Genomic DNA, 17,336 nt, shown 5'->3' with positions numbered 1-17,336 from the left:
TCCTCTTGCCGGGCAAGCAAACCAGACGTCAAGAAGAGATGGGAATACAGGAGGGAGCCCAGGAACGCTGCGGGGCCTGACACGCTTTTCCAGGCAGGCTCTGCTGGCAGCCAGGAGTGGAGAGCAGCAGGAGAGACCTGCTCCAGGTGCCAACACGTGCGGTGGGACAACGCTTCCCCGGAGGGACGGGCACTCCCCACGGGAACATATAGAAGAGCCAGCAGGGACTCAACTAGGAGAAAACAGAAGACAGCAAGTAGAGGAGTCTGAGAGGAAGGCTGCTACAGTCTCAGACCAAATGCAGCAATTTTGGACCCCACAATAAATCACAGACCACTGGAGGAATTTGAAGGTACAGTGGTATCATCAAAGCTTCCCAGCAAGGCTGTACTTTCAAACTGGCAGCTGGCCAAAATTTTCATGTTTGCATTCAAAGCAATTATTTTTCAAGCAATTAGGAGTCAAATAATTAGTGACATAAACCGTCAAAAATTCTGCTTAATAAAGTAGACAATCTACTGTGGTGTGGGAGGTTATGAGCAAATCGATCTCCTTTCCTCAGCGTACAAGTGCAGCTGTGCTGCCCCAGAGAAAGGAACAGACGGGATGGGGGGGGATACTGATGATCAAAACAAATTACAGCAAGGGGAACAATATTCATGCTGGATAAGAATAAAGAAGTACTTGTTCTGCAGTCCTGAGGAGGGTTAGGAAGTCAAGGCAACTGGTAAAAGAGCAGAAGTAATAGTGTGGCTTTCAGAGCGCCGCATATTTTCACTTATGAGAAGCTCTCCATAGCATCACTGAGGTTCAAGCACTTTTTGAACTTTTCAGGACAAAAAAAGAGCATCCATTGGCCTCATGGACGCATTAAAACATGGGAACCAGGCTTATAAAAGAAGTGAGCAGTTTTCTACAAATACAACCAGCCCTTCTTCTATTGTGACAGCTGGTAACATGAATATTGAGGTTTTTGCCTCCATAAAGAGTTGAAACAAAATAACAGTATCTCAAAACATTGTAGGAAAAAAAGAATTACTGACCGCTTCCTCTAGACTGTGAAGTATTTGTGAATAAATATCTGAGCCAGAAGGAAAAAGGGAAGACTAACTGGCACAACCATGACAAAGAACTCCAGCACCAGCATTCCCTTCCTTTCTGCCTCGCTAGCATTCCAGTATTTCCACTTATGACAGGCATAAACGTAAGGATAAGGCTAACTTCAAATTAAACTCAGCCTAAAGAACTCCTAAAGAAATCAATAGCTCCAGGAGCTAAGATGGAAGATTAGGTTTGTGTGAAGACATCAACAGCATTGCAAGCAGGAGCCCAAAGAGAAGTAGGACAGCCCTGTCACAGCCAGGTCAGGGCTGCCATCGCCCTGGGACGCTGCCCCCGCGGCTCACGGCGAACACGTGCCGATGCACAGCTAATTCAGCCTGACAGGTGCTGAGTAGAAACAGAATTACCACAAAATGAACAACGTGGAAATGATTTCCCAAATTGAATTTGACAGGTAGTACCTTCCTCAAATTGGAAGTATTGAAGAGTCTTTTCTCCCGAAGAAAGGAAAATCTGGGGACAATGATTTAGCTTTGGCTAGAATTTATAATTACAAAATGCGGGTACAGACCAGTGCTCCTGTGACAGATCGCGAAGACACTGAGAAACACCAGAGTCTTTAGCAACAAGTGAGCAGCACCGCTGGGAGTTCAAAAGGCACATTTTACCAATTCTGTCAGCAATAAATTGAGATCCTGAAGGTAGAAAAACAGCTGAAAATTTCAGTAGGATGATACGGACAATAGATGCCTTTGATGACTAAGCATAATAAATAGTCCAAGAGAAATTAAGCAGAAGGCAAGCATGGAGACAGATTTGTTACCCGTTACCTACAGGGCAAAAAAAACCCCAAACATTCCAACTTTTCAATATGAGTGATTTCTTGGTCTGAGACAGGATACTTTGTACCTTTGCAAAATAGGTTAGGTTAGAGATAAATCAATGTCCTGTTATCTAAGCCAGAACTGAAGTTGCTTCAGACTGAAATTCTAGGTAAGTTATCTGTCATTAGAAGGTCCAGAGACTCTGGTGAAAGATACAGCAACATGTTTCATTATCAGCCATGTCTTTGTTCTATCCCTAGCAGGTAATTCTGTTTTACAGATGGATACGTTAGGCCAACCAAGGAGTTGAAGATGAAGCCATTTGCAGACGTGGTGATAAAAGGGCATTTGAGCGTGGAAGTACTACTCGGACAGCCTTAAAGGTCTGCGCTGGGCTGAGGGTCCAAGACCTGCAATCACTGCATGTACATCACCTACTGGAACAGTCCCCAGACTTACCTAATCCTCAGTTCTGCTTGCAGCTAAAGCCTGATGTTCTACACCCAAAGGCAGCTAAGTGACATGGATGGTCATCATCAGGATACAATCCTGGAGCAAAACAGTGACCTACACCAGTAACGAAGACAAACCCTACACATCAGCTTCCCAGCACAACTGATCCCTGACATAACTCAGAGTACCTTTTTTCAAAGACCATCACGCTCTTGCAGCCATACTGCCCGAGCTGTGATATTTGGGAGCACCAGTGCAGGCTGCCCTTGCTTTTAAAAATAATACCCTGGAAGAGGGAACTTCTCTGCCAGGAGTCACTTGTTCAGTGAGAAGTCTGACCTTGTCTGACGCTGTCCATCAGCAATGAAAAGGATAAGTGCACAGTACAGGGCAGGTCTCCAATGCTCCATCCATACAAGAAAGTCTTATATCAAGTGCTTAGTCACATCTGCTCAGATGTGGAAGAAAAGGAGGCTTTACACCAACCCTTGTAGGCCCATCATTGACAGTTTCAAAATCAGCAGGGTTGGTTTGCTTGTGTTCATATTTACTCGCTGGCAAGACAGAAAGCTATAAATATTCAGTAAGCCAAAGTATTAGCACAAAAAAGTTACTGTTTCCCAACAGGCCAACTGAAAGCAAGCACTCCTGTTTCATGATGCAAAAGAACTCATTAGACTCCCTGGGATCCATCCAGACGGGCAGTCAAAGGTGCTAGGCTGCAGGAAATTCTGCTGCTGAAGTATCTGATGTGAAACACTCTCTTCAGGGACCACCTAAGTTATACGTTTTGGCAGTAGCCACAACACTTCAAAGCTGAACAGTTCTTCACATAAACAGAATTTGGATCACTTAAAGCCTTCTTCCCCCCTTTTTCTCTTTTTATTTTTTCCCCAGATAGATGAAACCAAAATTGAGGTTGTAAAGGGAAGTTGGTTGTTAATGAATCACATCAGGAAGCTTCAAGAATACCATGTTATCTGAATTTATTTAACAGTTAAAACATATGGCAATAGTATATGGAACTTGTATTATTTTCAATTCTTCTTTTGAACACCTCTCCCCTTTGACGAGAAGGTTCAATAAACCCTAAATTGTAAACTCAGCCTCAGTTCTCCAAGCTGCAACTTTCAGTTTGCAGCAAATCCAACTAAACCAAACAGCAAGTGGTCTACGGCTAATCCCAAACAGATACACAGCTGAAACTCTAAAAACGCCTTCACTGCTCCTCTCTCAGAATCAGCATTTCAGAACAGGGTGCGTTGTTTTGTTTTATTTGGGGATGCGTGTGTGTGTGTAAGTTTTGGATGGTTAATCCAGGAATTTATTCTGAAACTGTTTCCATCTCTCAATAGAGCAGAAGAAACCAGCACCGTCCTCCCAAGAGGAGCACGAGAAAAGTCAATCGCTTCCATAGCAACCGACATACCGAACTGCCACGACTCTCTTCTGAAATTAGGGCTGATCACAACGATTTCCCATTCCCTTCAGGTCAGTGGGCTTGGTAATGCTGGGACAACCACAAGATTCAACAGTAAAACCATTTGTCAAGCCATGGTTGGTTTGATTATTCCCTTGCCTTCCTCCCAATTCATCAGTGTCCAGTATGACAGAGGTTGGACAAGGATCCTGCTGGCTGAATTTGTTTAGGGTTTTGTGGGGGTTTTTTTGGCTCATTGCCTGTATTTTCACCATGAAAAAACAGAGTACAACACCATTTTATACATTCCCTGTTGAAGGCTTTTTTCTAACACCTGATAAATGTTTTGTTGTGTTTAAGAGAAGCGTGTGGTTTGTGTAAAATGAAAAATACACATTTCACACGATGAAAAGAAAGAAGCAGCAGCAGCAAGCAGATGTCATCCTCAACGATTCTTTAACCAAAGAGAAAAAGGAGCAATGAGATGAACATAAACGACGCTGCGATGGTAAATCACCCTTCACCGTCCGTGGCGGCGGCACCGCGGAGGTACCTAACTCGATTAGGGATGGAAACAGATGCCTGCCAGCCTAATGTGGAACAAGCAAACATCCCCTGGCCAGACGTTTAAGATTTGTGTCCCAAAATTTCTGAAGAAGAATTTAATCAAATTAAAAGATAATGTCATAACATACTTAGCCTTTGAAACATAACGACAAGGTAATAAATCACACAAAATGCAACTGCAAACATTGATCTAAGACAAAAGGCAATTACCTGAAAGCATCATCCATCTCAGACTGCTTCCAATAGGTTTTCTGAGCACTTATAAGTCAAAACATGTTTTAACTACCATGCTAAAACCAAAAAGCAGTTCAAAGAAAGATGCTCTCGTGATACACAACGAAGCAGAACCAAGAAGCCTGGACACCATTCACTACACAAGCAGGGCCACTAATGAGGTGAGATGAATTTCAGGAAAAAAATATTACACATTAAATTGTGAATCACCAGACCATTACAGAAAAAGTTCAAGAGTTGAACAACAGAGATTTGAAGGTCAACTCCTGCTCTTCCATGTTATTCCCCTTAAAGAGCGATGATGGCCGTGCAGGTGTCATCCCTGAGTCGTCCCATTGTCTTAGAAAGTTTGACAAGAAGGAAAATGCAAACGCCTCTGCCAAGCAGTGCCTGCAGGACTGGAGCAGAGACAGGGAGGGAGGATGGATCCCACTCCTTTCAGACCCTCTTTATAAAGTCACCACTGAGTCAAGAAACAAGGAACAACTTCTCCACAATAGACACTCCAAGGTAAAAAGGGCTTGATTGAACTCTAAACGACCACAGCAATCACAAAAACTTTAACCAAAATATAATTCTGATAGAAATGTATTTCTCAAAGCCACAAAACAGCTCTTTTGTCATCATCTTAAATGCAACAACTGTAAAATGTGGGCCAATTTCTACTTTCACTTAAGCAGATTAAATTCATTTTACAGAATGTAATCGCCTTCTTCAGCAAAACTAAGAATGTAATTCCAAAAAAAATTTTTATACCAAGCTTAAAACTTTACAATGTCCTTGCTATTAGAACTTCCCTCAGAAGATGCTAGCCACCCAGCTCTTCTTTCTCCTTCCTCAAAGTTAAAATGTCCAGAGCACATCATCTCGTTCACTGATTCACACTGCAAGATGTCAAACGCAATAATCCCCCGCAGCAGCACGAGAGGCCAAGCGGTGGCACGGTGGTTGCTCAGGAAACCACCTCCCTGGAATGTGCTGAAATTTGCCTGAAGCCTTAAAATAAACATTTTAGCATTGAGCAAAATTTCATCTCTAGGCATCTCAAATTGAAATAATCATTTTTATATGCAGAGTAGATAATGTTCTCTCCCCATTGCTATTTAGTGTTTTAAACTGCCTTTAAGTGTATAATTAATTACATTACTTGTCAGGGATCACTTTACAAACCACTCCACCTCCACTCAATTGCTAGGCTCTAGCATATCTTCTGCCTAATTTTTTTCCTTCTTTCAACTCATATCATCATTCCTGGAAACACTTGGGATTTAACACTGTGTGCTAACATCCTTCACACGATGCACACATTTTAGAAGAGGGTTAAAATAAGCCTAACACTGAAGAAAGAAGCTGTATTTCCTTGGAAAAGTGATTACAGGCAGTGCCTGCAGGCTCTGCCACAGTCCAGAGTAGGACTTGGCCCCTCTTCCAACACCTTCCCATCAGAAACTGGATGCTATGCCCAGACTCAAAAGTCCTTTGGTCCTCATGAGTTGTCCAGATCTTTGTTCCTTCTCTTCTTCGTTACACAGTCACCTTGCCCAGCCACCTACTTCTTTCCAAGGTCTCATCTCCTGAGCTCCTTTAATCCAGCCTTCTAGCCCAGCAAAACCTCCAGCCCTCACGTTACTGCTGTTTTCACAGCAGGAACCATAAATCCAGGCAGGAAAAGCATAAACCATCTACCATAGAGGATGAGTAACCATCCATGGGGTGACTGCTCCCCAGCGCCCCGTGTGAGCAGGGGCAAGAAGGGAGGAGCTGCAGCATTGCAAGAGGAAACTCTGTGTGCCACAAACTTCCTTCTACGAACAGCTTCAGAAACCCTTCCCCAGCGATTCCTCTGTTCCCTCTTCACCAGCCTGTCCCGTGCTGCTAACACAAACCTGGCTGGGCTCTTCAGAAGCTGCAGCCCCTGGACCTGGGCAACGGCAGCTTCCCAGCTGGATGCATCCTGCGTGCCAAGCACACATGGACACCACGGAGAGAGGGGCTCCCCAGCAGCTCCCTCCGCACACACATTTTAGCAGTCTGAAGCAATCTGAAACCCCTAATCTGAAGTTTCTACCTTTACTCCAAGCTAGTGCTGTTCACCAGCATGTGCTGTGACAACTTTCTTGCTCTTACTTTTTTTCCTTCCTTAATGATGCTTCATGTTTCTCTAATGATACTTCAAGGCAGCAGGAAACTCCACTTTTCCTTTCAGATCACTACACTATCAGCAAGAGAAGGAGATCAAAAAGCAAAAAAAAAAAAAAATCAAAAAAAAAAAAATCACAGATCCCATTGTCAGAGCCCGCTCCTGGGCTTGGCAGGAGTCCAGCTCCTCAAAACACCGTGGCAAGCAAACCTGGGGCAGGAGGGAGAGACACACGTGCAAGCACGCCTGCAAGACGTATTGCAAGACACGGGAATGTGGAATTTATGCTTTTTAAGCCAAATTATAATGCAATAATAATTCTCTGTGGATGCAATCATAATAAGTTTATAATTATTAACAATTATAAACATGACAGTAGAAGCTATTTAGTTAGAAGAAGAAGGGGCTGCAACAGCAAAATTTTAATTGTAATTCATGATGATTGAAAAGAAGGAGCACTTTTCACAGCAACTACAGCCTCAAAGGAGGCATTTCCAAGCACAGGGACTATTTTTTTTTTTCCTCAAGACAACTCCTCTTTCAAACACAATACATTAAAGAAAGCTCACATACAAAATCTGGACAACATTCAGTAATTCCTCCAGTTGTGAATACTCTATAAGTTTACCATCTACAGAAAGAAACGATACACTGATTTCAGAGAATCATTTATTAATATGACCTTTTCTACTGTAGCTACAGATTTAAGAGGCAAATATCACATATTTACATGCCATTTCAAAACACTCAACCTCTTTTTACCCCATCCAAAGGCCTATACGGAATACGGGTCCCTCTGGTTCATAAACTAGGGAAAGCCAGGGGAGAAAACGGCAGAATTTAGTCAAAAATCCACTGAAACACTTGCTGCTGCTTTAAGCCGGCACCGGTCCCAGCCTCCTCTGAGGGCAGCACCTCCACCACAGCATCCAGCCCTCCCCAGGTTGCCACTTCCAAGTTAGGAAGAATCTGGGCAATGATACCGAGCTGGCAGCGAGATGCAGCTATATAAAGATTTAACAGCACTCACACATCTGCATGAGGTCTGTCTGGGCTTGAAGGTATTTATGCAACGGCCTGCCCAAACCGTCAGACACACAGGGGGTTAAGCCAGGGAGGGACAAGACCCACTTCTATTTATGGTTGAGGCCTCTAGTAAGATGTATACTTTTAAAAGCAATTACCACAGGACACATAAATGAGAAGCTATTTCTTAAAAATTAAAAAAAAAACCCCAATCAAAACAGCAATATTCTTGGATGCAGGTAAACAAGATCCCATACTTGTGCATTAGTTGATCTAATTCTATTTCTGAAATGGGGTTTTATTCCAGCCTCTCTGAAGACCAGCATTAAAAATTAAATTTAAAGTAGTATGTTTATTGAATCATTTTTATCTTCTCAAAAGCATCTCTCTAGATCTTCTAAATTATTCTGAGGGGAGAGCGGCCATACGCAAAATTGCAAGTAACAAACGTAAATGGGTATCAATTAGAAACTAATACTTATTCAAGTTTCCAAGTCAATAAAACTTGGCTGGGGAAGGTCCAATCAACCATTTAGAAAAAGGAGCCGTGCTACATTTAAAAATACTTCTGGACTGGAATTGCCTGTTCTCCCTCCTTTAATGCAGAGCCTTTGCATGCAGCTTACCAGGGCAGTATGCATCAACGTCCAGTTTCTGTGCTGAAGAAAGTGTTGGCGAGCCAAGCTCAGACTCTGGGATTCGAGGGCTCTCAACAAACTTTGCTTTCCTCAAAGGGGCTAAGGAGAAGGAGGGGGAGAGAGAAAGAGAGGTCATGAGTAAGGGAAATAGCAAGCAACAGATGGAAGCACTTAACTAAACGACACTGTCAGACTCATATCAGGTTACCCTTATTTTTTTTTTGCCAGAAAAAAAAAAAATTATCTGCATTCTTTACAAAGGAGATGGCCCTTGTTAAAACTTTCAAACTGTACAGTCTTACATTAAAGTGTACGAGTACTGAGGCACATTCTTGATACTCTTAAACACTTCCTTTTTTCCTACTTTATTAAATTTTTTTTTATAGAAAGCAAATGGGCCTGAATTCAGCAACTGTAAAAAAGCTAAGATCATAGAGAGGTACACAGAGCCCATCAGGATTTAAGCTATTTAACTATAAATATCTGAAATGCACACACAAATTCTGTGTTTGGTAATTGTTTCCTTTGAACATAAAATTCCAATTTCAAAACATTCTGAATGTCTGACCAAACAGATTTGGTGTTCAACACAAAAGATCAGAGTAAAGCTAATGCTTTACTGTCCAAGACAAAAACCCAGCACTCCACTTTTATCCTTGCAAATCCAGAAAAGATTCAAGAGACTTAAATAAAGAACAGGGAAAAGGTAAAACTGTCTGTAACAAAGCAGTATTGACCACTAGTGCTAGAGAAATGGGATTTTTCTGCATGTTTTAACAATCTGAATTCTAAAGACACGAAGTTCTGTGCAACATTTGTTTGTAATAAAATAATTACTAATACACTTTTATTATTAAGTTTTTAAACAGATACTCCTGCCAGACCAGAGAAATAAAACTGGCAAATAAGTTATACGCAGAGATTATTATATTACATTTCAAAGTTAAACTCACATGCCCATTAAAGTGAAAGGCTAATTTGAAAAGCCACTCTATATCGTGGTATCGTGGGTCAGCATGCTTCATGCCTCTCTGATTCTCAGCATAATAGCCTCAATTTACATAATTTATATTTATAGCTCTCTGTCCTGCAAATTAAATTTGGGATCTGAAACTAAAGATTGGGGGGGGACACAACACGTTTGTTCTCATGTGTCTGCTGTAATAAAAGCGCAACAGGTCAACCGATGACCTCGGAGGCAGCAATAAATCTCTTGCTTTTAAGGAGCAGCCAGCATGGTTGGCCCTGCAGTTGGGAAAGGCGTAGCGGCTCTGATGAGGAGGAACCAGAAAGGCTACACACAACCAGCTCACTTTAACTGAGCTGGCACATAAACGACCACAGGAATTTTTTAAAAGGGCGTTGGGGAAAAAATGGAGATAAAGGTTAGGGTGTGGTTTTTCAATAGAAGGTCCCTCTGAAGCAGAATATAGGCAAGGAATCAGACACCCCTCTCTGTACCAAAATAGGTGCTAACACCTTCCCGATACTCTCCCCCCTAATGATCCATCCCAAGAGCCCTGACGAAAAGAAGGTACCGCGCTACCATTTTGCACCAGAAAATCCTGGATGAATATTAGATATATTTATAGCTCATTCTCCTCCGTAGTCTATAGGGGCTGGTGTAACATGAGCCGTGCCAGGCAAGAGGAATGCGAGAGGCTGACGGGAGATAAAGGCAGCCTGAAGCCCCCCTCTCCCCCCAGACCTGCTGCCGTCCCACCGGCACGTGAAGCTCATGGATGTGCAGCCCAGCTCAGACACACAACCTGGTGCTAAATGCTGCAAACCAGCGGTCAATTGTATAGAAAAAAAACCCAAAACCCATACAGGCACACACAAGCACCCTATCAGCTTGCAAATTGGCCAACACCAGTGAAAAAATTATTCACAGTAACGCTCTTGTGCCAGATACTGATGTAATCAAAACATGTAAATATTGAGATTATTACTATGGCATGAAAATTGTTTAGAATAATAATTCTGCACGGGTCAATCTACTAATATTTCATTTGTAATTGCAGTTTTAACAAATATGTGTATTTCAAATGTCATTTTTATCATATATATTAGAAATAGCTCATCTTTTCTTTCTTTATCATATCTGGCTAACACTAGAACCATAAATCATCCGAGGAGACACTTGGCAATGCCATTTTGTTCTGAAATGCAGAAAAAACCTGGTTTTCATAGTTCAAGGGATGTTAATGACTGCAATGGGATTGTGACCAGAAGGTATCGCACTGAAGATTACTTGAGTTACTAACCCAAAGCGGAACAAGAAATTTAAAAACCAAAAGGGGGCTGATGATACCCATTATGCGGCTTTCTGTGGGGTCTCAGAAGTCTGCAGAAGATGCAGAAGCCGCACGATTCGCTAGATCAGCACCAAACAGGTCAGTGCCCATCTGTAAGGAACGAACACCACAATCTCCATTTCAGCGTCGACTTCTGCATCTCTTCTGGATCTTCTTTACTCCTCACTGAGGAACCAACCCTATCTGCTGATGTTCACCTGATTAATTCCTGCCTCCTCCAAACAACTGACCTACGACAGCAGAAGCGATCAGCTGGTGGATTCACCAAGCTAATCCACTGATTTTTTTTTGGGGACAACAAACAACTTCGTATTAAAAACATGGCGAATTCTCACTGTACTGCAAGTTTAGTCATTTTATACTATTTATGTTTTTGTTCCCTAAAAAGCATGACTTCAAGTCTTAAAAATGCCTCTTACCACCAGACAAGATACACAATGTCAACATGACTTAAAGACAACAGTTTACTTTAAAAGGCTTGACTCAATATAATCTTCTCAGTGTAACTGCAGATTGGGAAAAAGCCACAGAGCAATAGTTTCTTTTGTTTCAGATATTCTGAACCTGAAAAAGACAAAACGCCCTCCTAACTCATATGTAACCCAGTTACATGAAAGGAGGATTTTTACGTAAAAGAATTAAGCACTCCTGACTCCTGTCCAAATGAAGATTATCCTGAGAGATTCATATGTGGGCATTAGTTTTCTACTGGAATAAATAACAAATGGAAATGCCATAAATTCAGAAATCTGTTTTGCCATTTTTTAGCCAAATGTTAAAGGATAACATTGATCTTTCTATAAAAGTGACTCTTCATACACAATAGTTTGCCTGGGTCCTGAACATCCCCCCGTGAGGCAAATCTTATGATCAAAGTCATGGGATGAACATTTGGCACATACTATAAAAACTAACAAAAGCATGAAAAAGAATATTTGAAGTATTCTATACCTGCCTCTGTCCATTAGGCCTCTTATTTCTGTAAGATTTTCTGTACAAAACAGGCCGACTCCAGGCATTAAACAGCATCAAAATAGCCTTTCCTGTTACACAACTGCAATTTTTTGAGCAGGGACCAGTATTTCTTCTGTACTGTTCCATTTGTTACAATTCTGTCTGCTAAAAACCAGCTCTGTAAGCTGTTATAAAAATATAACAAATTATGTGGTCAGTAGTTCATAAAGCTGTCTTTCTAGAACTGCAGAAGGCACGTTTAATTCAGAAAAAGGTACTGATTGCAGGTGGCCTGAAGTCACAGCCCCGTCACTTGGGTCCGTTGGCCGATGACAGCCCCGGAGCTGATGGTGGCGGCCGCACCCTACGGACGCTCAACGGGCCGTCCCCGCTCCCCAGAGCTCCGTGACAAACAGCGTTGGCATCGTACAAGAACTGACTTGCTACTATTAATGTCGGAACTTAAATTTAAATACCTAGAGAAGTTATTTAAAACAAATACTGCACATTTTTGGGGCTAGTTCCTGCAGTTCTTAGTGAGCTTATTCCCCAACGGTATCCAAGCCAGTAGAGCAAAACTGAAAATCCTTCCTTCAGTCCAAATAAAATTCCCATTTGACTTTGACAGCAACTTTTCCTGGGTAAGAAAAGCGATGGTAATTCTAGAGTAGGAGTTAACCATGTAATGCAAAACAATTACCAGGGCAGGCATTCAGAAAGTTTAATTAGATGGCTCATTTATGACACTTTCTGCAGCAGGTGGTCTATCTTCCAGTGGGGACAAAGATATAAATTATTCCTTTCTTGGTTTTCATGCTAATTCTCCTTAATATCCACACGGATACTGTAAGTACTACGCTGTCACCAATGACCAAAATCTTCAAAACAGACAGGAATAGAAAACAGTTTAAAAACTGTATATAATGTATTTTTTTTTAAAAGTATACATTTGAGAGAAACTGCCCTTCTAAAAAGGAAGAATTATCTGGGTTTCAGGATTGCCTGTTGATTATTAGCCCATAGGCAGTTTCTTACACTAGAAGAACCATACAATAGAAGATACAGGCAATAAAATCCAAAGACCTGCTGAGCCCCAACAATGTTTCTTCATCAGCGGAGATGGGAGATGCTCCATTTTCTTTCCTCTGATGACAGAAGAGAAATAACCTTGTCCCCTAACATACAGCTAGGCGTGAATTAAAAAGCAAATGTGTATTTAGAATAGATGCACGGGACTGCAATAAAGCTCTGTTAAACTAACACTAGGGAAAAAAAATTATCAGAAGCTGCAATGTCAAGCAGTCTGCAGACTGGCTTTTATTTAAGAGTGTCTTTAAAAACTGAGATTCTAAGTATTTGAAAAGTATGCCCACCTGAGGAACAGAAACCATGAGCCCAATTCATAATTTTCCTCAAACTTGTATGCCCATACTAGTTATTCCTGAAGAAACCTTCATTCCAGAGGCTGGAAGGAGTGGTACAGAGAGCTGCACAGCCCCTCTGACACAGAAAACGCTTCAAATATCAGGAGCTGCTGCTGTTTTATCCTTTTGTACATCTGCACAAAGCACTGGGATCAATTCTGGTGCTGTTTGTGATCAATGCCAAGCATCCCATCTCCTACTGAATAAATATAAACCAAAGAAAAACCAGGATGTGTTTATTCATTCAGAGTCATTTTATCTCTGTTAGCACTGTGTCCTAGTTCAGCCTATTGAGCTTCCTAATTCTATTGCATTTGCTATGTTGCCATTTAATTGTCACATGAGTTAGCATTTTAGTTAAAAAAAAAGGTTTTTCTTTAGTTTAAAAGGCATTGATACAAGGAAATTATCATGGATTAGCAAAAGGCTTCATCTACTAAATTCAATTTCAGCTCTGAAAGGAATATTTCACTATAAAAGGGTTATTAACAGCTAATGACCTGATTGAACCAAGCGTTTTTTCAGGCAGTAATTTCAGTAGATCTGAAATCATTCCATGGTTTGACTACAATATACATACACCTACACCTTTGTGTGTGTGTGTGCAGGCACCCATCACGAGACACAAGAAACCAGTCTGTCTATGGACAAGACAGATGCTGGAGGAAAAAGCAACTCTGCTTCCGTAGCATGAACGATGGATTGGCCATCCCAGGGTACCTGGGAGCCTCTCCTTGTGTTGGCTCCTTACAAGCGTTACAGAAATGGACATTTCAGTGCCCTGAACTCAATTAACGCAAACCACTACAGCTTTCTATTACACCAACTCACTCTTCATCCTTATAAATACAAACACGGCATGGCCACACGCCTGGATTCTCTTGACTTGCTCCAACGGGGCAGGTCCTGGGCAGAGTCCCCAGTTTCTCCGCAGTTTTGTCCTCTCCCCACCTTACACACACAAGTCCTGTTGAATTTCAACTACGCTTTGAGCCTTTTTCTGCCAAAAGAGGATAAACTAAGAAACTTGGAATCTTTGTGTAAAACTACTGGTTTTATCGTAGGCTGAAGAGGTGAAAGAGTGCCATGAACGATGAAAACAAGCAAACTGCCCTGTTCACTACACGCTCACCTCTTGCAACTGGTTCAGCTGACGAGGAGCTGAATTTTGCACTTAAACATTCCATTTGTAAATACTGTAAGCACAATATTATAACATAAAATCTGTATGGAGAGAAAGCCATCCCCCAAGCTTTTACAAAACCCTGCCCAAGTTAGGCTGCGACGGGAAGAGCCAGAGCACCAGTTTGAAGAGCAAACTCCAGAAAACTCATATTTAAAGAGAGTAAAAGTGGGCGCTTCACACATCATCCGTTCCTCATCTTTAGTTAATAATGACGGCTGCCGTGCCAAGGGCTGACTCACGTGCTGGAAGCTGCCCAGTGGCTACGTAATGCTGCGGAGAGTAGACTTTATTGAAGTCTCCCTCGTACTAAAATGTTTTAAGTGCTGCAGTGCTATTGATCCACGGAGCTCCTGGAACAAATAACTGTCAGATTCAACACAGCTGGACTACACCCAAAACATGAGAGATGTAGCTTTCAGTGCTGCCTCTGATCCCAAATGACTCTTTATTTTGCTGAGGTAAGAGCCGTAAAAAGAGAAAATTACAGACCACATGATTATTTTTGCTGTGGCACTTATATACTCGCTATGTGTAATTAGGATTTTTAGCTATAAATTTTTTAAAAAATCACGAAAATTAAAAGAGCGAAATTACAGGTTACAATTCTTCTTTAGATAATCTATTGTTATTTTACAGAAACCATTGTGTAACAGTAGCAGTTTCTTCCCTTCTGTTACTTGAGAGTATAAAAGCTTTTTTAATCGCTTTTTAAAGCCTCTCTCCTTTCATCGCGCGGTTATCACAGCATCGTGGGTAGGGCAGAACGTACAAGTAGTGAGAACAATGTGTTGTCTGGAAACATCATACTTGTTCCAAAAGTTTCAGAAAACGTGTTTAGTTTAGGAGATAAGGTCCTGAAACAAGAAAATTGAAGGAAATGAAGGTGGAAAGAGGAACAAAGGGGAAAAAAAGCAGGAAGGGAGTCCAGCGAGCTGCTAATAGAAGAACAGCAATGGGAAAGGAGAGCTAAAATAAGCAACTATCAAAAACTGTCTTCATTTAAAAATTCATCTTTGAACTGTAAGAAGTCTGTAACATGAAGGTTTTGCCTATTACTGCTTCTGAAAATGTTTTTTGCAAAAACGAGGAACAACCTTCTCTGGATGAGTGGATTCTGCAATCGTGAGGGACCACAGAGACCTACTGGAAAATTATTTCACCCTCTCTGTCTCTCTCCAGATGAACAGTTCTGTACAAGGCACAGAAAATAACAGCAAGCCATAGCAGTAATGTTACAAGAAGATGTTCGGTGACATCAGAAAGGAATGAGTCTTCTGAAAAACTATTTTAATTAAATCAAATTATAACTCATCTTACTTAAATTATTACAACCTCTCCCAAATAAAAACAATTGATCACAATCACCTTCTGCATGCACAGGCACTCCTAATAATTTTCACGGGAGAAAAAAATAACTTGGTTTTGAAAGGCTTATGTACATTTTAAATATTTACAGAATAAAATAATACAGATTTCCGTGTGAAGTGTTCAATAATGGCTAGTACAATGATGTCTGCAATAAATTTGCGTATTCAAAAAGAAAATAATTTTGCCTAAAATACTAACGTGTATGCAGTCTGCACTTCCAGAGAGAATTTTAGCTCAATTTCCATTTTGCTTTATTATTATGCAATTATTTTCTGTCATTTACAGCAAATGGAATAGCAATTTGTTATCAAATGTATCACTGCTGGAGACAACAGACAGCAAACCAGCCCTCTCCTGGGTCAGCCCAAATGTTTTAGTTTTAGGTTAGACCAGTCGGAGCATCCCAGCATGAATCTGTTGAGCAGCTGTTGCCTGGAATACTCTGGCAAGCCTTTAGGAAGAAAGTTGCTCCTATTAATGATTCCAAAAAGAAAAAAAAAAAACAAAAACCCTCTCTTTCACTGTAGATAACTTTATTTCCAATGTGGGCTGCCAAAAAGTCTTTATCCCCGGAGGGGAGACAGCTTTGAGGAGAAGCAAGTTACTTAACATATAGACATGGCAGGAGGAGGATATGGTACTTTCATCTTTCCATTCAAACTTGTCAAATTGTTTTTGACTCCTCGGAGCTGTGTCACAGTAGTAGACTTCTCCACGTCATTTTCCATCTAAAATTCTTCTTTTCAGCATCTTCTGAAGTCTTTTAAAATTGCCTCTTTTAGTAGAAATTCCTCATGTGTGACTCAAGGTAGAAACTTGCATGTAAGAGGAGGAAGATGAAAGAAGAGAAAAGAAGTCAGCATCACTTGCTCCAGCTTCCTAAGTCATCTTGTTAGGAAAATAAGCAATTCACCCACTGACTTTTTTCATAGATTTCTGATGCAGTCAGTTTTCCTTTTCAAGTTTCAGACTTTGGTTATAGTAAAAAAAAAATACAGCGAATGAAGACCTGGGAGTACAGGATGAAATCATGTCATCAAAATTTTAAGCCTACATAAGATCTGTTCAAATACTCAAAGAATCTTCCCAAATGGCAGAAATGGGATGGGGCAGAGCTGGAGGGGAAAGCGTTCCTCACCTCCCTCACATCCCTTTTCCCAACAGTTTTATTTCATTAAAAGTTAAATTTAAAACAGATGAGAGGAGAATGCAACAAAACATGAGTGCTGAATCGGGTTATTCCCATTCAATATCCTGCTATCCCGGAGTGGTTCTTTCAGCAAGTCAGTGACTCACATAGCGCACTGGCACTAGAAATGAGAAAGACCATCAAAAAAAGACCTGGATAGACTATAAAGGACATTTATTCTAAAGAAAACAGCAAATAATTTGGTCACTTTAATCAAATATAGGTAACCCTGTTAATTCACTGTTTAGAAAGAAATCATTCTACCATTTTCTAAAGTCCGACTCACCAAAACGCAATGCTCAGATTTCAAGATAAACTTTCATGAGAGAAATCAGAAACTAATTAAAGAACTACTGAAGCAAACACAATTTCCTCTTTTCTGTACGAAGCTGACCGTAAGACAAATCTTGGGGAAAAAATGCCTGGCTGCTGCAGTGTCCCCAGCAAAGGTCTTTTGTTTTATGGGGCTTTTTAAAATCACACATGTTGAACAAGTCGGGCTGCAGAAACCTGTCTGAACATTTAACATAGCT

The 17,336-nt window shown here is 41.0% G+C and overlaps 1 protein-coding gene across 11 annotated transcripts in view; it reads right to left on the bottom strand.

The window, feature by feature from the left end:
- Nucleotides 1-17,336, bottom strand: part of TANC2 (tetratricopeptide repeat, ankyrin repeat and coiled-coil containing 2) — a 290,476-nt gene that overhangs the window by 123,722 nt on the left and 149,418 nt on the right. For all 11 annotated transcript variants that reach the window (XM_074891795.1, XM_074891797.1, XM_074891798.1 and 8 more), the window contains one exon: nucleotides 8,353-8,463. In XM_074891795.1, coding sequence (XP_074747896.1) covers nucleotides 8,353-8,463 — 111 coding nt within the window. The remainder of the gene's footprint in view (nucleotides 1-8,352; nucleotides 8,464-17,336) is intronic.

Source organism: Strix uralensis, chromosome 22, assembly GCF_047716275.1.
Source record: "Strix uralensis isolate ZFMK-TIS-50842 chromosome 22, bStrUra1, whole genome shotgun sequence".
NCBI lineage: Eukaryota > Metazoa > Chordata > Aves > Strigiformes > Strigidae > Strix > Strix uralensis.
Note: the sequence above shows the minus strand (reverse complement) of the source record. Positions and strands in the feature narration are given on the sequence as shown.